This window comes from Sorex araneus, chromosome X (genome assembly GCF_027595985.1).
Source record: "Sorex araneus isolate mSorAra2 chromosome X, mSorAra2.pri, whole genome shotgun sequence".
In the NCBI taxonomy this organism is placed as follows: domain Eukaryota; kingdom Metazoa; phylum Chordata; class Mammalia; order Eulipotyphla; family Soricidae; genus Sorex; species Sorex araneus.
Genome location: NC_073313.1, coordinates 60,555,287 through 60,577,077, shown reverse-complemented (window position 1 = coordinate 60,577,077; position 21,791 = coordinate 60,555,287). Strand labels below are relative to the sequence as shown.

The 21,791-nt window shown below is 49.9% G+C and overlaps 1 protein-coding gene across 1 annotated transcript; it reads left to right on the top strand.

The window, feature by feature from the left end:
• Positions 1–14,646: 14,646 nt before the first annotated feature.
• On the top strand, positions 14,647–21,583 carry CNGA2 (cyclic nucleotide gated channel subunit alpha 2). The gene is made up of 6 exons (XM_004606523.3): positions 14,647–14,756; positions 14,943–15,035; positions 15,495–15,662; positions 17,200–17,307; positions 19,514–19,620; positions 20,178–21,583. Exons 1-6 carry the CDS (start codon positions 14,647–14,649, stop codon positions 21,581–21,583), a joined length of 1,992 nt encoding a protein of 663 aa, XP_004606580.3.
• The last annotated feature ends 208 nt before the right edge of the window (positions 21,584–21,791 follow it).

Genomic DNA, 21,791 nt, shown 5'->3' with positions numbered 1-21,791 from the left:
AAGCCCCCAGAGTAACTCTCCAAGCCATGGCTTCTTGTATCAGGATCCTGCAGGGAACAGCCCCTCCAAACAATGGCCCCCATAGGGGCCCAGTCCCCACCTCTTCCCCCAACCTCAGGGCCTCCTTCCTGTGGGGTTGGCGCCAGCAAGAGCCTGTGCAGACTGGCCTTGCAAGCACTCAATGAGAGGAAATCTGGAAGGGCAGAAACCTTCCCATCTGCTCCGGAGGAAATGGACTCTTGGAGAGGAGCACCAGGTTCCTGGGGTCGACCAGCAAAACAGAATGGGCTCTCCTGAGCCCCTCTCTTGGCTGGGGACCAGGCTGACACAGCCTGAGGGCGGGCCAGTACGTCACCTGGGAAGCCTACAATGGCCCACAGGCGCACTCAGGAAAGCTTCGCTCAGGCGGGATGGCTGAGGGCTGACCGGAGACTCCAGTAAACACTGGAACCCCACCACTGGACAGTGTGGGGATGTGCAGGGGCGCAGCACCCCTTTCCTGAGACCAAGGGACCAAGATGAGTCCTTGGGGATCAGGGTCCTAGAACACATTCCTCCCCAGGTCCCAAATGCCCCATCTTTAAATATGAGCATTGACGGGCTGAGTAAAATCAATATGAGAGAGGGGAGTGGGAGAGAGCACGAGAGAAACAGAGGGGAAGAGTGGGAGAGGGACAGAGATGGCAGGAGGGGCACAGAAGTCCTTCTTCTGTCACGTCCCCTGATGAGCCCCATCCAAGGACGTGACTGCCCGCTCTTCCTCAGGGCCTCCTCTCGCCAAGCAGAGCTGAGACAGCACACGGAGAGACACTGAGGGCCTCCCCTGTCCCCTTTCCCCCACCTCCCATGGAAGGCCAGCGCAGACTCTCTGAGGAAAAGGGACTCAGCCTCCAGACACAAGTCCATCAGTTGGAAGGATTCAGTCATCTAGGAGGCCGGGGCAGGGGCAGAGGCAGGGGTAGGACCCGGGGACATCTGTGGACGGAAGTGGAAGCTGATGAGGAGCCTGCCCTGGGACATTGCACACCTGCAACTCAACCAGGAGTCCCTTTGTAATTCATGGAGATTCTGTTTTAAAAATCAAAGAAGATCCAAGTGCCCACAGGGAAACTGGGACGTTCCTTGCCCCTCCCCCTAGGGACAGGGAGCCCTAGGAGTCAGCACCAGTCCTGGCGACAGTGTGGGCCCTCCTTCTCGGCTCCCCTCCACTGCCCGCAGCCCGGCTAGAGAGCAGAGCAGGGTGCATATGGACTTGTTAGGGGAGCTGGGAGAGAGTCAGGACCCCTGCCTACCCTGCCCCCGCTTGTTTCTGTTGCTCCCAGGAAGGGAAGAGGTGTGTGGAGGGTGAAGGCCTGTCCTCTGGGATTTGACTGTGCGTGTTCAGGAGCAGACACCGACATGTTTGCATGAAAAGTCTGCTTGAAAATATGTTGTGAAACCAAGTTTCACCCAGGGGAGCAATTTAGCTGAGATGCAAACAAACAGCACGAAGGTTCCCCAGGGCTGGGTGAGCTAGGGTGCAGCCTGCTCCTGCACCTCACCACTGTGAGCACCGACCAGGGAAGGCTCGGCCAGAGCTGCCCCATTCTGGCCTCTGTGGGAGCTCGTGTTGGGGCAGGCTGTGCTGCCCAAACCGAGGACCAATCCCACCCTTGCTCTAGAAGCCTTGAGCTTGTCCCTGGACAAGATGGTGGGATGGGCCTGGTCCTCGTTATGGTGGGTGGGGGAAGCGTTCTTGGCAGCAGCTGTTATAGCACTGTGCGTGGGCCTGGAGTTACGGGGGTGCACAGACCAGCCCTCCCGGGACTGGCAGCTGCCAGAAGCCAGTTTGGGGCTAGCTTCCATGGTCTGCCGCATGTGCAGCGTCCCGAAGAGCTTGGCCTCCAAACAGTGTCTCCAGAGACACTTGTGGGCAGCTTGTCACCCCCAAAGGAGGCTGGTCTGGCTTCAGTGGACAAGCCTGGTGTTCAGGCTGTTCCCTCAGTGAGAAAGCATTCACACTGGAGGTCGGCAACTCTGCCCCTAGTTCGCCTGGCAACCTCCGCTATGCCTCTAGCACTGAGTCCTACAAATATTGCACAGGGGCAGCTACCGAGGGGCAGCCCCCAGGTAGCGACCCCCCAGACCCCACAGGTAAATCCCATGGCAGACTCCCTGTGTGTGGCAAGTCCAAGAGCTGCACTTTCCCCTGAGCTGGCCCTCTGGCCATGGAGCTCAGCTGTACAATGTCTGAATCAGGAGGCAGGTGCCTGGGGGTGGAGAGCTGGCACTGGTGGGTCCCCAGACACCCAGCTCTGAACGATACAGGCTCCCTGGGGACCTGGGGAGGGGCCAGGAACTCGTGGGCCAGGGCAGAGCAGCAGCTGCATCAGGCAGCTGGCATCCAGAGGTCATCTGCACGCAGCTCCGGGCACGTGTGCTAGAGGGGCAAGTCTGCAGCAAGTGCCACCTAGGGCCACCTTCTCCAGCTTGCCATAGGTGTGGGCATGAGCTTCTCTAGGCCACTGCCAGCCTCTCCTGCTGGCATCAGGCAGAGGGAAGCAGCTCTCTGACGGGCAGGCTGCCAGCCTTTTGGGCATCTGGGAGCCTGCTGGCCTGGGGGTAGGTGCGCCAGAAGGTATCTGCCAGCTTCAGGTGCTGATGAGCAGTCCCGGGCCTGTCTCTGATCGGAAAGAGCAGCAGATGCTGACTGGCCAGGCGACAACCTGCCTTGAAGACGTCTGATTGGTGAGGAAGGGGCCTTTGACCAAAGGCTGACCGCTTCCGGAGGTGCAAGCGGTTGGACTTCATGGGGTGTGGGGGACCTAGAACTCTGCTTGATGTGGGGCATCTGGTGCCAGCTGTGCCCAGGATGCTGAGAGCAAGTGGCAGTCGGGGTGCCTTTGTCCCTTGTCAATGCTGGGGCTGCAGAAGGCTGGGCACATTCACTGCTGAGCTAAGGTTACATGGAGGAGCCTTTGTTCCTTCCTAGGAGGATATCTGGAGTGGTGTGGGGGTGCTGCTGGACCAGGCTGCTATGGGGAGGAGGGGCGTGTGGGTGTGACCCCTCTGCCCCCTGGGAGCCTGCACGGCCTCCCGTGGCTGACTGTGCCTGGGTGTCTCTGCTTCTGAGGAGCACTGGAAGTCAGGGAGAGGGTTTGTGTGATGCTCCCCGCACTCTACTGGGCCCCTCCTCAGGGACACTTAGGGAGTTGGGCTCCTCAGGCCAAGGTGTCTTGGTGAAGCCTTTGGTGCTGCTGACTGGGGGAAGATTCTAGAGTGAGACAGTGGACCTGAGGTGGGCTTGTTTCTGCCCTCTCACTGAGCTGACTTGCCCTCCGACTCAGCTGGAGCCCAGACTGGCAGATACGAACTTCATGCGGACCAGATGCTGCCAGGGCCTCCTGTGGGCGATGACACTGCCTGCCAGCCTCCAGGCTGGTGGCCACATTCTGCGGAGAGGTGGACACATGCAGCCAGCACTTGGTAGCTCTGTGCTGTGGTGAATCCGACCCGTGGCTCCCTCAGAACTGCCAGGAACACCCTGGTGCCACCCCAGCAGGCTCCACCATGACAGCCCAATAGCACACGGGGCTGCAAAAGCAGATCTGGGTGAGACAGAGAAGGGGTTGGATCTCTTCGTGGGGATTTTGGGTTTAGGCTGGAGCAGTCTGTCTACCCAGCGAATATCCGATAGAGTCCTTAGTCCAGGGCTCCCTGCAGGGACCTAGGCTTATCCTGGACTTGTAACCACCTCCTGGGGACAGACAATGAACAAGGGTGTCTGCAGTTCATAGTTGAGACTTGATGAATCTTGATAGAACCAAGTGGGGAAAAGGCAGTCTGAAATAGGGCTGAGATTTGAGAAAATGCATAGCAGAAAAACCCCTCCTTCTTCCCTTCAACTCCTCCCTCCTCTCCCCACCCCTCCCCTCCCCCTCCCTTCCTCCCCTCCCCCCTCTCCCCTCCCCTCTCCTCCCCTCCTCTCTCCTCCCCTATTCTCCTCTGCCTTATCCTCTCCTCTTTTTTCCTTTCCTTTGTTTCTCAAGTATGCGGCAAGTATCTCTATTTGACATTGGGTAGCTCTAGAAATCAACAGCAGGAGAATGCCACTAAGCACTTGCCTAGCAGTGCAAAGTTCTTCAGTATAAACATCAGCCCATAGTGTTAAGAGCAGGAATGGTAGAACAGGCCCAGGTGTGGTAGAATGAAAGACACGGAAGGGCAGAAGGCAGAGAAGTGGAATCAGAAGGCTGTTGCAGGGGAGAAGGGGATGGAAATAAATTTTAGTAGAAGCAACAGGATTTAGGTATAGGGTGGGTGTACCCAAGATGACTTTCAGGGTTCTGGATTGAGTTCATCTCTAGACAGATGTGTCTTTTGTCACCTAATGTATGGGAGAAATGGGAGCTGGGGCTGGGGTCAGAACGGTGTGGCCGTTTGGAGCAAGCCAGGTCCAGGGATCAGTAACTGCCCACAAGAGAGATGGCCCATGCCCAACTTGGGATTTTAGAGTGTGTGAGGGCTTTGTCAGTGAGGACAGCAGGAGTGGGGGACGACTACTGTCTCTCAGCCCAGTCCATCCTAGAGGGACCTTCCTGTAACAATCTTCTTCCTTTTATCCTCCAACCTCCCTCTTCCCCACAAAAAATAAATAAAACCTCCTTTGGCAGAAACATCACAATCAAAAATGACTCACAGGAGGCCCGACTCCATTCGGAAAGCATTGACCAGCCTGGATGGCTTGCCACTTGAGCTTAGCCTTGTTTCCTGAGGGTCTCTTACAGAGGTGCTTTTTCCACAAATTCTCTCAGGCATAGCTTTAGGAGGGTTTGAGTTGGGGCCTGATTTAGCTCAGTGTCCAGGGCTCCCTGAAGAATGTAGGACACTGGCCCTACTCTAGATTGGAGCCACCTTCCCCCAGTATCTGCAACTCCTCTCTGCACCTTCCACTCTTCCCTTCTATGTCTGAGGCAAAGGGAATTCAGAAGCTTCCATTCTACATCCTAAGTTTTCCTTAGGAGCCTACTGCTGGGATGCAACTGTGAACAGAACGTTCCTTACATCTCAGGGGCTGTTCGTCTCTGGGCAGTCTCCATGGCTGATCATGCTTTTGGAGCAGGCTTGTTTAGGTGGAAATTTGTATTTCACCAGGTTATCATGGGAGTTAACTTAGGCCAAGTGCTGTCTGTGTGCTTTATGCTTAGTAAAATTATCCCCCTGAACTCCTATGTCCCCCTGAAAATTAGCTTCCTCTTAGTTTTCCTTTTCTGCTTGACTTTCCTGTCACTCAGGGTGTATATCAACTTCTTAGCACCATCTTTGTCTGCCACTGAGGTCTTTTTCTATTGCAGTAGCCAGAAATGAGTGTTGGGGAACTTTTGGGGGTTGAGAGTGGGAGATTGCCTTACCAGGCTATGGAATAATGGAGGCCTTCCCTTCCCAAATCACAATGAAAAGGTGCTAACTAGACCTGGTGGTAACTTGGATCCTGGATGGCATGTACTGTTAAAGAGACTGGGACACTAGGGCATTCAGGGGTTTTCATGAGTCCTTGGGGAAGACTCACAGGACCTAGACAGTCCACAGGCAGGGCCCCTGTCTGAGCAGTTTTCTGATAATCCCCAGATCTATACAAGGTCTAGCCTTGATGTCTGCCTGCTTCCTTCCTTCCTTCCTTCCTTCCTTCCTTCCTTCCTTCCTTCCTTCCTTCCTTCCTTCCTTCCTTCCTTCCTTCCTTCCTTCCTTCCTTCCTTCCTTCCTTCCTTCCTTCCTTCCTTCCTTCCTTCCTTCCTTCCTTCCTTCCTTCCTCTTGTTTGTACCAATATGTATGTAGTATTTTCAGAAAGCCAAATTCTGTGTGGGGACAGTGGACATGACAATGCAGAAACTGATGCCTATCCTTCAGTAACACTCCAGTGCAGTGAGTGAGTGCCGGCAAGAAGGGTGGCATAGTCTGAACTCAGAATCCATTCATCCCAGGAGTTTATAAAATTGACAGAAAACTGTGGGTAGGGAGAATGAGTCTGAACACGCTCTTCAAGGAGAAGTCTGAGAGCCAACTCCCTTCTCAAGGTCTGAAACTGAAGACTTGTGGGTTGGTCAGTCCCAGATGTGTGTGCACAGGCTGCTGGTGGTGAGGACATCAGAACCATCTAGATTCAGGCAAGCTGCTCCTGCCTAAGGGAGGTCAGAGAGGACAGTCCAACTGCAAGCCAGAAGGAAAGTTGGGAGTACCACAGAGATGTCTCACATTCCTCCTTCCCTCATTTATGGATTAGTGAGGCCACTAGTACTCTGGCTATACACATAATATGTTTTATTTCTCTGACTACTTTTGTTCTTAGACTTGGGGAGCTGGTCTCGCTGCTTTTAAGATGTTCCTCTTCTTATCGGTCTGGTTATAATGTGCTCTGGTGTCATTTTCTTCACATCTCATGTGCTTGGGTGTCATTGGATATCTGCTATCTACGGACTTAGAGTTTTTATTTAGTTTGGAAAATTTTTGGTCATTATCTGTTGAAATTTATTTTTCTCTCCACATTTCTATTTTGGGAACTTCAAGTTTATAATCAAAAGAATCCCTTGAAGACATCCCACTACTCACTTGGGTTTCACCTTTCCTTTTCCCAAGTCTCTTTTCTCTCTGTAATGCATTTTTGCTACATTTCTTGTGTATTCTTCAGTTTCACTAATCTCTTCTATTCCACAATTGCATGTACTATTAATTCTATCCAACTGTCTTCCATGATTTGTAATTTTAATCTTCAGAAGTTTGACTTGAACATTTTCACGTATTCCATACCCTTCTTTCTGAATAGTTTAAATGTTTAAGTTCTGGTAACTTTGAAAATTTTTGTTGGTCTATTGTTTTAAAATACTATCAATTTCAGGGGTTTCGCCTCACACTTCTATATATGTACAGTTTTACTATTTACACCAAAGCTCTGGTACTATCCCACTACCAAAAAATCCACTCTCTTTTTACTCCATGTCCCTCTGGTAATCAACATGATTTATTTCCATCAAGTCTGGAAGTTCTTTCTGTTGTTATTGTTTTTGCCAATTTGTTTAGTGTAGCAATTCATATTCCACATAGGAGTGAAAGCATGTAGCAATGCTTCACTTCCTTACTTACTTCACTTAACATAGTCACCTCAGGTTTTACCCATGTTATCTTAAAAGACACATTTCATCTTCCCTTATAGCTGAGTAATAGTTCATTGAGTATATAAACCATAATCTTTCTTATGTGATTGCATTTTTAATGATTGAGTAGTAGTTTATTGAGATGTATATTTACCCAGTCATTAGATCAAACATTCTTAAATCCTCCCCAAAGACATGGGCCAGTTAATACTTTTGTATTATGAAGCCAAGAAGAACAGCATTGGAGTAGAGAAGGAAGTTTCTTCATCACTGTATATTTTAACAAAGAGAAAGTGTGACGTAGTGGGAAAAATAATTTTTGAGTACACAGCTGTATCAATGAGACCAGTTTCTTTATCCAGTCATCCATCAAGGCACATTTAAGTTTGATTCTGTGTTTTAACTATTGTGAATAATGGTGTTATGAACACAGGGGTGGAAATATCCTTTTTAATTAGTGCCTTCATATCCTTCAGACAAATACCTAGAAGAGGTATTTATTCTGTGACATTTTTTGAATGTATGTCTTATGTAGTAATGTAGTGCTTTATTTTCTTGGGTATGAAATAGTTTTGTATTTTGAAAAGCTTTCTTAAGTCTTTTTCATCATTTAACTTAGGATGAAGTTAAATTATTAGAAAAGAATTTGATACTATTTAGTTTTGTTCCTAAGAGAGTTTTTAAAATCATGGAAGCAGAACTGTGCTCAGTTTAATAACAAATCATTCCCCACTAGCATGGTAAAGTCTTTCTGGATATTGTGCCCAATAAAGCATGAAGTCTAACTGGAGCTAGTGGCCGCTGTTCTAGGCCTGGTATAACGAAAGAAGACAGTAGCCTCGATTGGGGTAAATGGTTCTTTCCCCACCCATGGATGGTTTGCTCGTAGGTGTGGACTGAGAAGGGTTGAGCAGGGCATTTGAGGGACTTTCTGCTCACTGTACAAAACTCTCATCTCCAATTCTGAAATCTCCCACTGTCTTTTATTTCATTGGATTTTTCCCTCAGTCTTCAACCCATGGAATCTATTGGGTTCTATCTAGGTTTTTGCTCTCTGTTTCATGGCCTGCAAAGCCTGATAAGGGTGTAATTAGGGGTGATTTACTTGTTCCCATTTCTTAGAGGTCAATGACATTCTTACCTAATTATGAATGTTTTGAAGACTGTTGTTTCCAAACTTATATTTTGCCTAAGTGTGTTTCTGGAGGCTGTATATAGCTTTTGCAATTACATCTTGTCCAGGGAAGAAGTGTACATACATTCCTTTAAAATTTTTTCAATTGATATAGTAGGCACTTATGCTGAAGAAACAGTAGAAAAGAGAAAGAAAAATGGACTGGGCAAAGTGCAGCCATCATTTCTTTGATATTCATTCAAAATTCTTGAATATCTGCTATGTGCCAGATTATGAAAATAGCAGCAGCGTTTGAATTAGATGTTAATAGTGGGGATTGTCACTGGATATAGGGTTTAATTTGAAGGTAGAGTCATGTGATCTGCACATCTAGTGTATAGGGGTTTGAGAGAGAGGATTTAGAATGGTTCAAGTTTTTGTCAGGAAGAAGAGAGAGTCATTGTCTTTATTGAGATGCAAATGAGCCCACTAGGATAAAGTCTGGAGGGCTGAGATGAAGTGCTCAGTAGTGAACATGCTGATCCTTATGTGCCAACTTAGTACTCAAGTGGGAAATGTCAGGGACACAAACGAATCTATCCAGAGACTGAATTCAAGACACTCCATGTCTTTGAATTATGATGGAGCAGGGTATTCCTCAAGGATATTAAGGAGTTGTCAGTAAGGCAAGAGAGACAATCCAGGGAAGTAAAGGAAGAAATTTTCAGAAGGAAACAGTGCATAAGTTGTCAATTGCTGCTGAGGAGCAGAAGAGAGAAGTGGTTCCTGGGAGGAGTCCGTTCCTGGAAGTCTTCTCTTTGACTCAGCTCTAACTTGGCCAGATTTATGTCTGCATTGTTAGTCCCTCGATCAGGCTTGGTGCCCAACAGTTGGCTTGGAACTGTGAATGAATGGAGAAGCAAATCAAAGCATGTGGCAGCAATGAGGAGAAAGGAACCTGGAGCCAACCCAGTCACTCTGACTTGACCGTCTGCTCCGCTTGGCCCTTCTGCTGCTGCTGACCAGGCTATTTTTTTACCTTTATTCTTTTCCTGTTGGTTTGGGACAACACCCAATGGTGCTCCAGGTTTCCTCCTGGATCTGAGCTCAGGGATCATTCCTGGTGAGGCTGGGAATGATAAGGGGTGCCAGGGATTGAACCCGGGTTGGTAACAAGCAAGGCAAGTGCCCTCCCTACTGGTTTATCACTCAGGTGCCCAGACAGGGTTGGTTTTTAACTTGAAGAGGAGAAAAGTAGTCCCTAGGTACACCTGAATTGGTCTTTCACTCTCAGCTTCGAAGTGTCCAGCCCTGAGGCAGTCTTCTCCTCACCAATGCCAGTGTGTTGTCAGGCTACAAAGCCTGGACTTCCCTCCCACTCGGCCAGTTTCCCCTGCCTCTTAGTGCAACAGCTACTGAAACCCTGTGGCTGGCCTCCTCTGCACAAGGCACCTATGGCAGTCTGACATGTTTTTATGGAGTTTGACGCAGGCAACCCTCTCCTGTGTCCCTGAGGATGCTGGGGTTTTGTAGACGGAGCCCCTACCTGCACCTAAAACATGTCGCCGCCTTCCCTCCTATCCTGTTCACTCATAGTCTTTCCTGGCTCTCACTACAGTTTTCTGGACCTATGCCTTATGGCCTGCTGTGAGCTCCAGCCTGAGTTACAGTGGGTTGCAAGCGCAGATCTTTTTTTCCCATAATCTCTGCAGTCCCTCCTGAAAATGCTTGCCATGGCTTTATCATATCTTTTCTGGAAAAAAGTAACACAACACAAAGGAGCTTTCACTGTCTTGCAACCTCCAGTTGCCACTCTTATCACTGTCCTTTCTCTCTTAGTGGGCCTTCTTAGAAATCCAGAGCTACATCCACTATCTCTTCTTCCTCACCTCCTACTGCCCACTCTGAAACCACACAAAACAAGAGCTCTGTGTTACCAGCGTTCTTTGAGACTGCTCTTGATAAGGTGTTCAGAGAGGGAGCATTGCTCGAGGCAGGGCTTTTGTCTCTCAGGGTAAGGACCCAAAGGCCCTGCTCTTCATGGTGACAGGCCTTCAGCCCTTGCTGCCTCGAACCCGGATCCCAGGCTCAGTTCCTCCACTAGCACAGCCCTTCAGGCTCTGTCAAGAGTTAAAGCACCTCAGAACTATCCCTGAGCTTTAACTTCTATCAACCCTTGTGATATCACCCTTCTGCTTCTGCCCCCAGCGAGTGCTGGGCTAGTCCAGGCTGTTTTTAGCAGGAGAAGCAACAGCAGAGGATAGAGACCAGGCCAGGACCTTGGGGACAAAGGGCAGATCTTTGACACTAGCAGGGTTGGTGAAGTGAGGACAGGCTCCCAGAATGCACCGATTGAAGAAAATGAGGAACTCAGGTTGACTTCCAGTTTCTGATGTGGGGGGCTCGAGGACAGGCTCCCCTCTAAGTGAGAACAGTGGAGAGAACTGATGTGTAGGCCTGAAGTTACCTGACCCATTCTTTTTGGGTTGGAGGAGCTTAATTTTGTTTTGAGTTTTAAATTCTGCTTGTTTTATTTAAAATTAATTTGTACTGAGATTCTGTGCTATGATCTCGTTAATAATGCTTCCTCATACACCCGTCACCAGTGCATTCCCCTCACCCTGGGTTTGAGGAACTTTCCAGGCGATACCTGGCTTCTGTTCAAAGTATGGGTGTCCACGTTGTGGACAGTAGGGAGTTTCTAGCAGAGTTGCCATGATGGCAGGTATTGAAATCCTGGCTAATCTGGGGCTTTGAGGTGTTAAGCCCAGGATTCTGGGTTCCCAAGCAGTGAGACGGACAGAGACACGGACAGGATAATGCAAAAGCAGTAGGAGTTTTATTCCAGTATACTGGGATCAACTATCTCACCCACAGAGTGGTCTCTTGATAGCGACCCCGACTTCAGGCAGCAAGCGGTTTACATGGGGTTTGATTACATAAGCTGTACATGCCTTGTTGTTTCAGAAAAATCTTACTTAGTTACTAAATAAAGGAGTTTTAGCAAGCGTCTAGGGTATATGTTGGACTCTGATAGGCTTGTGGTTGCTGGGTACGTTCTCTATGGTTTCTGGCTCGTTGTGATTGATTGAGCCCACTTGCCCACTTGCTGGGCCCAGGAACTTTCCAGGGGGGTTCAGGTTGGCTAGTGACACGTTGTTTCATTGCTGAGAGACTGAAACTGTTTTATTTTCCTCAAATGAACCTGAGGCCGGAACCAAAATCAGCTGATTTTGTTGATTTCTGCCGCCTGTCATGGCGTCAGTTTTGCCCTTACAGAGGTTGTTCCTGATTTAGAGGTTGTGCCTGGTTGGGAAGAAGCCTGTTCTGGCCAAGAAGGCACTGGGAGCATGGCCGAGTAAACAGCCTTGGATTCAGAGCCCAGCAGTGTTTCGGGCCTGGGATCTTCAGGAAAAGAGCTGCGGGGTACAAGGGGTGGCAGGGCTGTGCACTGGCTCTCTGGGGGCAGGAGGAGCTAGTCCCCCAGAGACAAGCGCCTTGCCTGCTGTTTGAAGCACCCTCCGCGCCCCTCTCCCAGCATCCTTCAAGCTCTTCCTCATCCCCTGTGTGGCTTCCTCCTCCCTGAATCCTGCACTCGGGGGCTCTTTCAGCCCCTCCTCACTGAGGCCAGCCCTGCCGTCCTCGTCAGCACCAGTGGCCTCGGCTTTGTTTGCCTTACGTGGAAAGTTCTGTCTCCATGGCTGGCTGCCTCTAGGGTTCAAGCAGGGACTCGGGATGCTGCCTCTTCTCCCTCAGTGCCCTCATTAGCATCTTGGTGCCAGAGTCCCTCAGAGAGCAGCTTGGAGGTGGCTTGTTATTCTCACTCAAGGTGGAGCCTGACGTGTCTGCCTTGCCATGGTGATGGCCGCCAGGGCTGGAACAAGCCAGGGGCTGGCAGCCTGCTCCTCAACTGAGTGATGGGATCGTGTGGTACCGTCACTGTGGGGAGACTCTGAGCAGCACAAGCCGTCTCAGACAGTATATGGACACCTCTGCCTTCACCCCTCTGGTATTTTCCACTAAAGGTGTATTAGTTTGCCATACTCGGTAAGCTGCAGAAATGCGGCATCACCCTTAGACAACTATCCACGTTCCACTGGAGCCACCGGCATCAGTGTGTGCTCAGCCGTCACCAGCCAGATGCCCCCTCCACCCACCCCACCATGCCCTTCCATCCTGGCAGTCCAAGACTTCCCTTTGGCGTGGGTTTCTTTGTTCATCTGCATCAGAACTTTATCTCCCACAGTTGAGTGAAATTGTATGTGTTTGTCTTTCTCCATCACTGAGCAGAATTCCCTCAAGTTTCAGTCATATTCGTGCACATTTCTTTTCTTTCATTTTTCCTTATAGCCAAGTAGTACACCACTGGATATACACTCGAAAGTTTCATTATCCACTCATCTGGCGTTGGGAACTTGGGTTCTTTTCAGAACTTGAATAGAGAAAATAGTGCTGCTAAGTAATTGGGACAGGAGTGTGGCTAACTTTTTACACTGGAGTTTCTGTATTCTTTAGATAAATACCTAGAAGCAGAGTTGCTGGATAATAGGCTTACATTTTTTGAGCAAACTAAGGACTGTTTTCTGCAGTGGCTGACCTGGTTTACCTTTCCACTAATAGAGCATGAAGTCCTTTGTATTTCCATCCAGTCCCTGCCATCCAGAACTATTGTCTCTGGTCTTTTTGATAACAGCCATTATCATGGGTGTGAGGTGATACTTCCTTATGACTTTGATTAGCATCTCCTTCATAATAAGTGATGATTATCTTTTCATGTGTTTGTTGGCCATCTCTATGCCCTTTTGTAGAAAGGCCTATTTAGAACTTCTGCACATTTTGTAATCAGGGTGTATGTACGCTTTTCTGTTTAGTAGTCTCATGAGGTGTTTATATAATTTGGATATTAACTCTGTGTCTGATACATAGTTTGCCAACACCTCCCATTAACACGCTGCTTTTCATTCTAATGATAGTGTCTTTCATTGTGCCGATGCGTTTCAGTTTGCTATAGCTACATCTATTTTTTTCCTTTAATTTCCCTTCTTATTAGAGACAGATCCACAAAGACATCACTGAGGTGGATGTTGAAAACCTTATCACCTATGTTCTTTTCTATTTTACTTTATGCATTTTGCCTTCAGATATTATATTCATGACTTTAATACATGCTGCAACAATTTGTGTATATGGCGTAAGAGAGTGTTCTTGTTTCATTGTTTGCATGTGGGGGCTCAGGGTTCCCAGCCTCATTTATTGAAAATAAGTTCCTTTCTCCTTTGTATGCTTTTGGAAACGTTGTTATAGATCAGAGTCCAGGAGCCTTGCTCTAGTTTCTCTTCCTGTGTGACTCCCCACAGCGATCACTTCTAATCTATATCTGGGCAGAGGTTATCGTTCTCCGACCAAGTTCTCACGGGGCTTGTGGGCACCATCTCCTCCCAACTTTTCCCTGCCCCTTAACCTCCTCTCCCACCCCATCTAATCTCTTCAGGCAATGAGTCCTTTGTCCAACAGAGTTCTGTACTCACCACCCTCCTTACTAGCCCATGCCAGGCACCCCCACTCTCTGGGGCTCACCCCTCGTTTACAGGGCCCCCTGTGGGACCCCTTCACTCTCAGCTTGAGGGACGCTATTTGGGGGATTCTGGAGGAAATGTGATTGGGACAGGAAAGAAGTCCCCCCGCCAGAGTTGTCTGGTTGAAGCCGAGAACCAAAGATCTGGTGGAGGCAGAGGCAGCTGCTTTGAGCCAAAGAATTCATCTTGTGCCAAGGGGGTCAGAGATGGGGGGGCGTATTGTGGCTGTTTTGAAGGTGCTCGGCAGCCTGAGTATGTGGCAGGCTTCTTCAAACCAGGGGTTCCCAAAAGAATGGCCGTATACAATTTTTATCTGCTCTGCTTTGTTTTAGCTTTTTTTTTGCTTTTTTTAGGTCACACCTGGCGATGCACAAGGGTTACTCCTGGCTCTGTACTCAGGAATTACTCCTGGTGGTGCTCAGGGGACCATGTGGGGTGCTGGGAATCGAACCCAGGTTGGCCACGTGCAAGGCAAATGCTCTCCAGGGCTGGCAAATGCTCCAGCCCCTGTTTTAGCTTTGATTGCTCAAGTCAAACAATTTACTGGGGCCAAAGAAAAAAATCATTTATTTGGCAATTTTGCACTGTTTGCCTTTTTAATGACTGAGCAGAGCAAGGAAATGCCAAATACTGTGTTGGCACTTAGAGGCTGGCCCTTAAGCCATGTTCGGGCGGTGCTGGATGGCACCATGAAAGCAGTGCAGAAGCTACTGCTAGGCTGTGCCAGGGCCCTCTGTTCTCTTCTCTGCTTACTATGGGGGCCAGTGTCCTCTGTGAACTTCTTTTGACCCTATTCCTGGCAGGTGAAGGTCCAGTTGTACATGGAGGATGACAGAAAAATCCAATGGTGTGAAGAGCTCCCCCGCCAATAACCACAACCATCATGCACCCCCCGCCATCAAGGCCAATGGCAAAGATGACCGCGGGACCGGAAGCAGGTGAGTTTGCTGAGCTGAGTCCTCTCAGGGTGATGGGGAAGCTTCTGTGGTCCTCCTGCTCAGCCTTTTCATGACAGTTCAAGTGCTTCTTGATTCAAGGACACCATCTATATGGTGACCCCAGGAGGCAAGCATGCTTAGAGGAGATGAGGTACGCCACCCTGCACCTCCTCTCTATCTCTCCAGGCCACAGTCTGCAGCCGACGATGACACCTCAGTGGAGCTGCAGAGGCTGGCAGACGCTGATGCACCCCCAAGGGGAAGGCGTGGCTTCCAGAGGTGGGTGACAGCATGGGGTCTGTTGGAGAGGGCCCTGTGGCTCTGGTCCTCTCGGTCAGTCCCACAGAGACCTCTGGGAAGTAGCAGGGAGGACCCAGTAGAGGGTCCAACCCTGCAGGCCTCTAGTTAACTGGAGCCTCCAGAGTGAGATCCAGAAGCCTGGACTACTCCTCCTGGCCTGACCTAGGAAACAGAGCCTTCATCCTTTCCCCACATACTTCCTGTTCACCAGCACCGCCTATTCAAATGCACCTCCTCCAAAAAGTCTTCCCAGAACATCCCTTCCCCATCAGGGCTGCCTTCAAGTCATGCCTGAGGTCCAGGCCTTCCCGCCCCCCTTCAGTACTCCTCAACCTTGCTCCTTGCACTGGGATGGGGACTCCACCATGTCACATCTCCCCCCATCAGTGGTGAGCTCTTGGGGCTGGGTCCTCTCTGAACCTCTGTCTCTCCCTCTAGGATCGTCCGCCTGGTGGGGGTCATCAGAGAATGGGCCAACAAGAATTTCCGAGAGGAGGAGCCCCGACCGGACTCATTCCTCGAGCGTTTCCGGGGTCCTGAGCTCCAGACCGTGACAACACAGCAGGGGGATGGCAAAGGCGACAAGGAAGGCGACGGCAAGGCCAAGTATAACTGCACTCTTGAGCCTGTGGTTGGGGAGCACGGGGGTGCAATCGGAGGGACCATTGGTGTTCTGTATGTCACTCCCAGTGTCACTCAGGCCCATCCTTACCTCTGCTGTGGTGTCTTCCAGAACATATGCCCAGCCTGGCCAATAGCCACTGGCCTCCGGCAGCCTTTTTAACCATCAGTGCCGCTTGCCTCTTGTCCTCCTACTCATAAGAAAAGAGTAGGGCACCTAAATATGGCCAGGAATGGGTCTCAGCCAGGGTGTGCAATTCCCACCCCCATCATACACTCTCTCACACACACTCTCTCACACACACACTCTCACATACTCTCTTTCTCTCACACAATCTCGCATACTCTCTCTCTCATAGATACTCTCTCTCACATACACACACTCATACTCTCTCACACACATACTCTCACACACACACTCACACACTCTTTCTCACACACTCTCTCACGCACACTCTCTCACACACACTCACACACTCTCACACACACTGTCTCACACACACTCACACACTCTTTCTCACACTCTCTCACACACTCTCTCTCACACACACACTCACACACACTCTCACACACTCTTTCTCACACACACTCTCTCACACACACACTCTCTCACACACACTCTCATACACTCTCTTTCTCTCTCTCACACACACACACACACATACACACCCACACACTGGCCCTGTGTCAGTTCCCGAAGACAGTAAATGTAGAGACGCAATTAGAGAGCGTGCTGTGAGGGACGCCAGTATCCGCACCGTGTGGGTGCTGAGCTGGGGCTGTGTGAGGGTGGCTAGCAGCAGTTGAGTAAGAGGGAGCAGAGAAGCACAAGGAGAGGGCGGAGATGGGGCCTATGTTCTGAGGAATGAGTAGGAGAGGCCAGGGGGCTCAGGCGGATGTCTGGCCGAGCTGACACCCTACACCTCTGGCCAGTGGAGGAAGAGAGGTCTTGCCAAGGCAGGATGCAGCAGCTGGGAAAGTGATTTAGGGGCTGGAAGCTGGGAACGGAGCAGGGAGGGTGGGGTGGGCAGGAAGCACGTGGCGCTCACTTGCCTGAACTTCCTCTCTCCTCCCAGGAGCATTGGGAACCCGCTGGGGGCCTCGTTACCATCTGTGGGAAGCCTGCCCCAAGCCTTGAGGGCTGTCCCCACTGAAAGCACTGTCCCTTGCCAGGCTCCCTGAGCTCCTGATAGGAAGATGGTGTCCCTTACCGACCGACAAGCTCAGTACCAGGGGCTGAGGCCCTGAGAAACGGGATCTCAGTTCAACCCATCTCTCACCACACACATCCGCTCAGGCATCACATTTTTTCACATTGAAAACCTTTTTCTCGCAATATTATATTTTACAATTTCCTGGTCTCAGAGCTGATAGGCCAATCCCTCCTCTACTCTCTCCAGGGCCCTTTCCTCTCTCCTTCCCCCAGCCAGTTCCCTCAGGCCTTACATTTACAGAGCAGTGGGGGTACTAGGACCAAGCTGCGAACCTGGTCCCCAAACCTTGTCTTTGTCTGTGTCCTCAGAAAGAAGTTTGAACTCTTTGTGTTGGACCCGGCTGGGGACTGGTACTACCGTTGGCTGTTCGTCATCGCCATGCCTGTGCTGTACAACTGGTGCCTGCTGGTGGCCAGGTGAGCACGGAGTGCCTGGGGCAAAGCTGCCTTGTCTCTGGCTGTGTGGGCGAGGCACCTGTGCTCGAGCTCGCTGTGGACACAGAACTCACCCCGATGCCGTCCTCTTTCCGGATTCCCCGCTTACTGTGGCAGTTCCTCTGCCATCTCAACCTCCCTAACTTAATATTCCACCCGAGCATCCATCTATTCCTTTTCTGCTCTGTTATCTATAGCTGCTTCTTTATTTTTTTTATTTGTTTATTTATTTATTTATTTATTTTTGCTTTTTTGGTCACACCCAGCAGTTCACAGGGGTTACTCTTGGCTCATGCACTCAGGAATCACTCCTGGCGGTGCTCAGGGGACCATTTGGGATGCTGGGAATCGAACCCGGGTCGGCCGCGTGCAAGGGGAATGCCCTACCCGCTGTGCTATCACTCCAGCCCCTATAGCTAGCTGCTTCTTTAACTATGCACCAAAGCCTCCCTAGGTGTGATCTCCTTCCTCTCTTTTGGAACAGCCCCAGAGTTCTCTAGCCGTTCCCAGCCCACTCCAACACACCGTCCACTCTGACAGCTAGATCCCGGCATTTACTGGACCACAAACACAGCGCACCGTGGAAAGTGCTAGCCCTCAGCACAGCCGGCAAGGACCCCAGGACTTGCCCTGCTCTCTAGCTCCACCTTCTGGACACACCCCAGCTCCTGTCCTTGGAGTTCTGGCAGCTGAACTTGTTTTCTCCACACAAAATAAATACCTTTCGGCTATTTGCAAACCCTGGAGATTGTTCTGAAAGGCTGGGCTTCACAGTTACCCCATACCAAGCAGAGATGTGACTGCGCAGCCATTGGGCACTAGACTGTTTGCCCAGGGCTGGGGATAGTGTGACCTCTGCCCACGACCCATCTCGCAAACTAGTTGGGTACGTGATCAATGAACTGAAATGCCCAGCATGGCTCCGGAAACAGTGGCTGAGAGAAAGGGGCTCCCTGAGGAGGGCATTTCCCCGCTGATATCTGAGCTACCAACTGAGTTGCCTGAGGTGGGACCATTCCAGCAAGAGATAAGAGGAAGGCCCAGGCTTTCGGTGGCCCAGGGCAGCTGGAGCTGGGGACACTGAGTGAGTCATCAGTGAGGCAGGCACAGGATGCTTCCTGGGAGAGGATGCTGTGCTTTCTCTGGTATTGTTTGTCCTCACAAGACTCACTGCATTGTCACTTCGTTTTCTTTTCTTTTGTTTGTTTTTGTATGCAAAGAAGGAACTATTTTCCTTTTATTGAATCACCATGAGAAACAGTTACAAAACTTTCATGTTTGAGTTTCAGTCATACAAAGTCAAACACCTATCTCTCCACCAGTGCATATTCTCCATCACCAATGTCCCCAGTATACACCCCTCTTTTCAACCCTTCCCCTGTCTCTATGGCACACAATTTCCCCCATACTATTTCTCTACTTTTGTGTCACCCTGTTTTTAATTCCCTTCTCTGGCCTGAACCAAGGCCCCTGCCCATTCAATTACCAAGTTCTGCCAATTCTGCCTAAAAGTCATCTGCAGCCTCCAACATCTTCCATCTTCATTGCTGTTGTTCAGAGCCTCTACTCCCTCTCTCTTTGTCTCTCTCCCTCCCTTTTCTCTCCCCCTTCCTCTCCCTCTCCCTTCCTCCCCCCTCTCTCTCCCTCCCTCTCTCTCTCTATTTGCATGGATTGACTCATGCCCTGAAGTGGGTTGTCCTTAGGTGTATGTTGAAGAGATGAGCATGCATGCTATCATTCATGTATTCTAGCTTGCTTTTCAGATGACTCATTCAACCCTTAAGCACTTAAATTCTAGTACTCTGGACTAGGGCGTGGGTAGTGCAGTGAAGACTAAGAAGTGGTCTCTGTCTTGTCAGAGTCCATTGTTCAATGACTTACAGGCAAAACTAGTTAGCGGTAATATATATTATATTTATATATATGTTATATATTATATATTTGTACATAATATATACTACCGCTGACTAGTTTTTTCTGTGCATACATATTGGTATATACTGGTTTCGATGAAAGAAGGGTTGAACTAGGAGTTGCTTATCAGGAAGTATCTTCTTGGCACCAGGCTGTGACTCATTAGTGCCCCTGTTAGCTATCATAAGCCTGGCACCCAGTGGGCACTTTGTTTGGGACCTCAGAGGGACCTTGGTGGGCTTGGAGTCTAAAGGCCAGCTGTGTTGTCCTGCAGAGCCTGCTTTAGTGACCTGCAGAAGGGCTACTACATAGTGTGGCTGGTGTTGGACTACTACTCAGATGTGATCTACATTGCAGACCTCTTCATCCGGCTGCGCACAGGTCAGTGAGCTCCTGGGAGGAATGTAAGTTCCTAAGGACTGAATTCAAAGTTCGGGGCAGCTTGCTCTACATTGTGTTCACTGTATCACTGTCATCCCATTGTTCATCGATTTGCTCAAGTGGGCACCAGTAGCGTCTCCATTCGTCCCAGCCCTGAGATTTTAGCAGCCTCTCCTTACTCGTCCTTCCAAACAGTGCCATATTGGAGGCTCTTTCAGGGTCAGGGGAATGAGACGTGTTATTGTTACTGTATTTGGCACATTGAATATGCCACAGGGAGCTTGCCAGGCTCTGCCGTGAGACATTGTGTTAGCCTCAACAATCTGGTTGGAACTTGAGTTGGTACCTGGTCCTCCTTGAGCCTTGTGGTTATGGAACTTCAGATCCAGGGGCGAGGGTGGGCATGGAGAAAGGGTGATATCTTGGTACCTTGGCTCAGCCCTGCAATGTGAGTTTCTTCTTCCCCTCCATGGAGAGGAAGGTTGAGTGAATAGTCATTCCTCTCGGAATGACAGGTCTGAGGACAGAAGTGATGTGTGTCCTTGTATCGCCACTAGGTTTCCTGGAGCAGGGACTGCTGGTCAAAGATCCCAAGAAGTTGCGAGACAACTACATCCACACTCTGCAATTCAAGTTGGATGTGGCCTCCATCATCCCCACAGACCTGATCTACTTTGCTGTGGGTATCCACAGCCCAGAACTGCGCTTCAACCGCCTGCTGCACTTTGCCCGTATGTTTGAGTTTTTTGATCGCACGGAGACACGCACCAGCTACCCCAACATCTTCCGCATCAGTAATCTCGTCCTTTACATCTTGGTCATTATTCACTGGAATGCCTGCATCTACTACGCCATTTCCAAATCTATTGGATTTGGAGTTGACACCTGGGTTTATCCAAACATCACTGATCCTCAGTATGGCTACTTGGCTCGAGAATACATCTACTGCCTTTACTGGTCTACACTGACCCTCACCACCATTGGAGAGACACCACCTCCTGTGAAAGATGAGGAGTATCTGTTTGTCATCTTTGATTTCCTGATCGGTGTCCTCATCTTTGCCACCATTGTAGGAAACGTGGGCTCCATGATCTCCAACATGAATGCTACCCGGGCTGAGTTCCAAGCCAAGATAGATGCTGTCAAACATTATATGCAGTTCCGCAAAGTCAGCAAGGAGATGGAAGCCAAGGTTATTAGATGGTTTGACTACCTGTGGACCAATAAGAAGACCGTGGATGAGAAGGAAGTTCTCAAGAATCTGCCAGCCAAGCTGAGGGCTGAGATAGCTATCAACGTCCACCTGTCCACTCTGAAGAAAGTGCGCATCTTCCAGGATTGTGAGGCTGGTCTGCTGGTGGAACTGGTTTTGAAGCTCCGACCTCAGGTTTTTAGCCCAGGAGATTACATTTGCCGCAAAGGGGATATTGGCAAAGAGATGTACATAATCAAGGAGGGCAAGTTGGCAGTGGTGGCTGATGATGGTGTTACTCAGTATGCCTTGCTTTCAGCGGGGAGTTGCTTTGGAGAGATCAGTATCCTCAATATTAAGGGCAGCAAAATGGGCAATCGGCGTACAGCCAATATCCGTAGTCTGGGCTACTCAGATCTCTTCTGCTTGTCGAAGGATGATCTTATGGAAGCCGTGACTGAGTACCCTGATGCCAAGAAGGTCTTGGAAGAGAGGGGCCGGGAGATCCTGATGAAAGAGGGATTGCTGGATGAAAATGAAGTGGCCGCCGGCATGGAGGTGGATGTGCAAGAGAAGTTAGAGCAGCTGGAGACCAACATGGAGACCCTGTACAGCCGTTTTGGCCGCCTCCTGGCAGAATACACAGGGGCCCAGCAGAAGCTCAAGCAGCGCATCACGGTTCTGGAAACCAAGATGAAGCAGCACAATGAGGATGATTACCTATCAGATGGGATGAACAGTCCTGAACCAGCTGCTGCTGAGAAGCCATAAAGGCTGCACTAGAAGAGCCATGTAGGTTCCCACAGGATTTTCATTGCCTTTGGTTCTTGCTGAGTATCTCCCAAAGCTTTTATCTCCCTGTTTTGGCAACCAAACATCCGGGAGCCCCTTCCAAGTAAAGATGATAGCTGAGCTTGGTCACAGTAGGGACTGGATTGGCTCGTTTTCTGGGAGTTTTGGACTGTCCAAGTCTGAGGAT

What these genes read in the sequence shown, in the direction of transcription:
- CNGA2 (XM_004606523.3), top strand. Translation starts at nt 14,647, where the DNA reads ATGACAGAAAAATCCAATGGTGTGAAGAGCTCCCCCGCCAATAACCAC. An exon ending in GGAAGGCGTGGCTTCCAGAG is followed by an intron (nt 15,036 to 15,494) that starts GTGGGTGACAGC and finishes CTCTCCCTCTAG; the next exon opens with GATCGTCCGCCTGGTGGGGG. An exon ending in GAAGGCGACGGCAAGGCCAA is followed by an intron (nt 15,663 to 17,199) that starts GTATAACTGCAC and finishes CTGTGTCCTCAG; the next exon opens with AAAGAAGTTTGAACTCTTTG.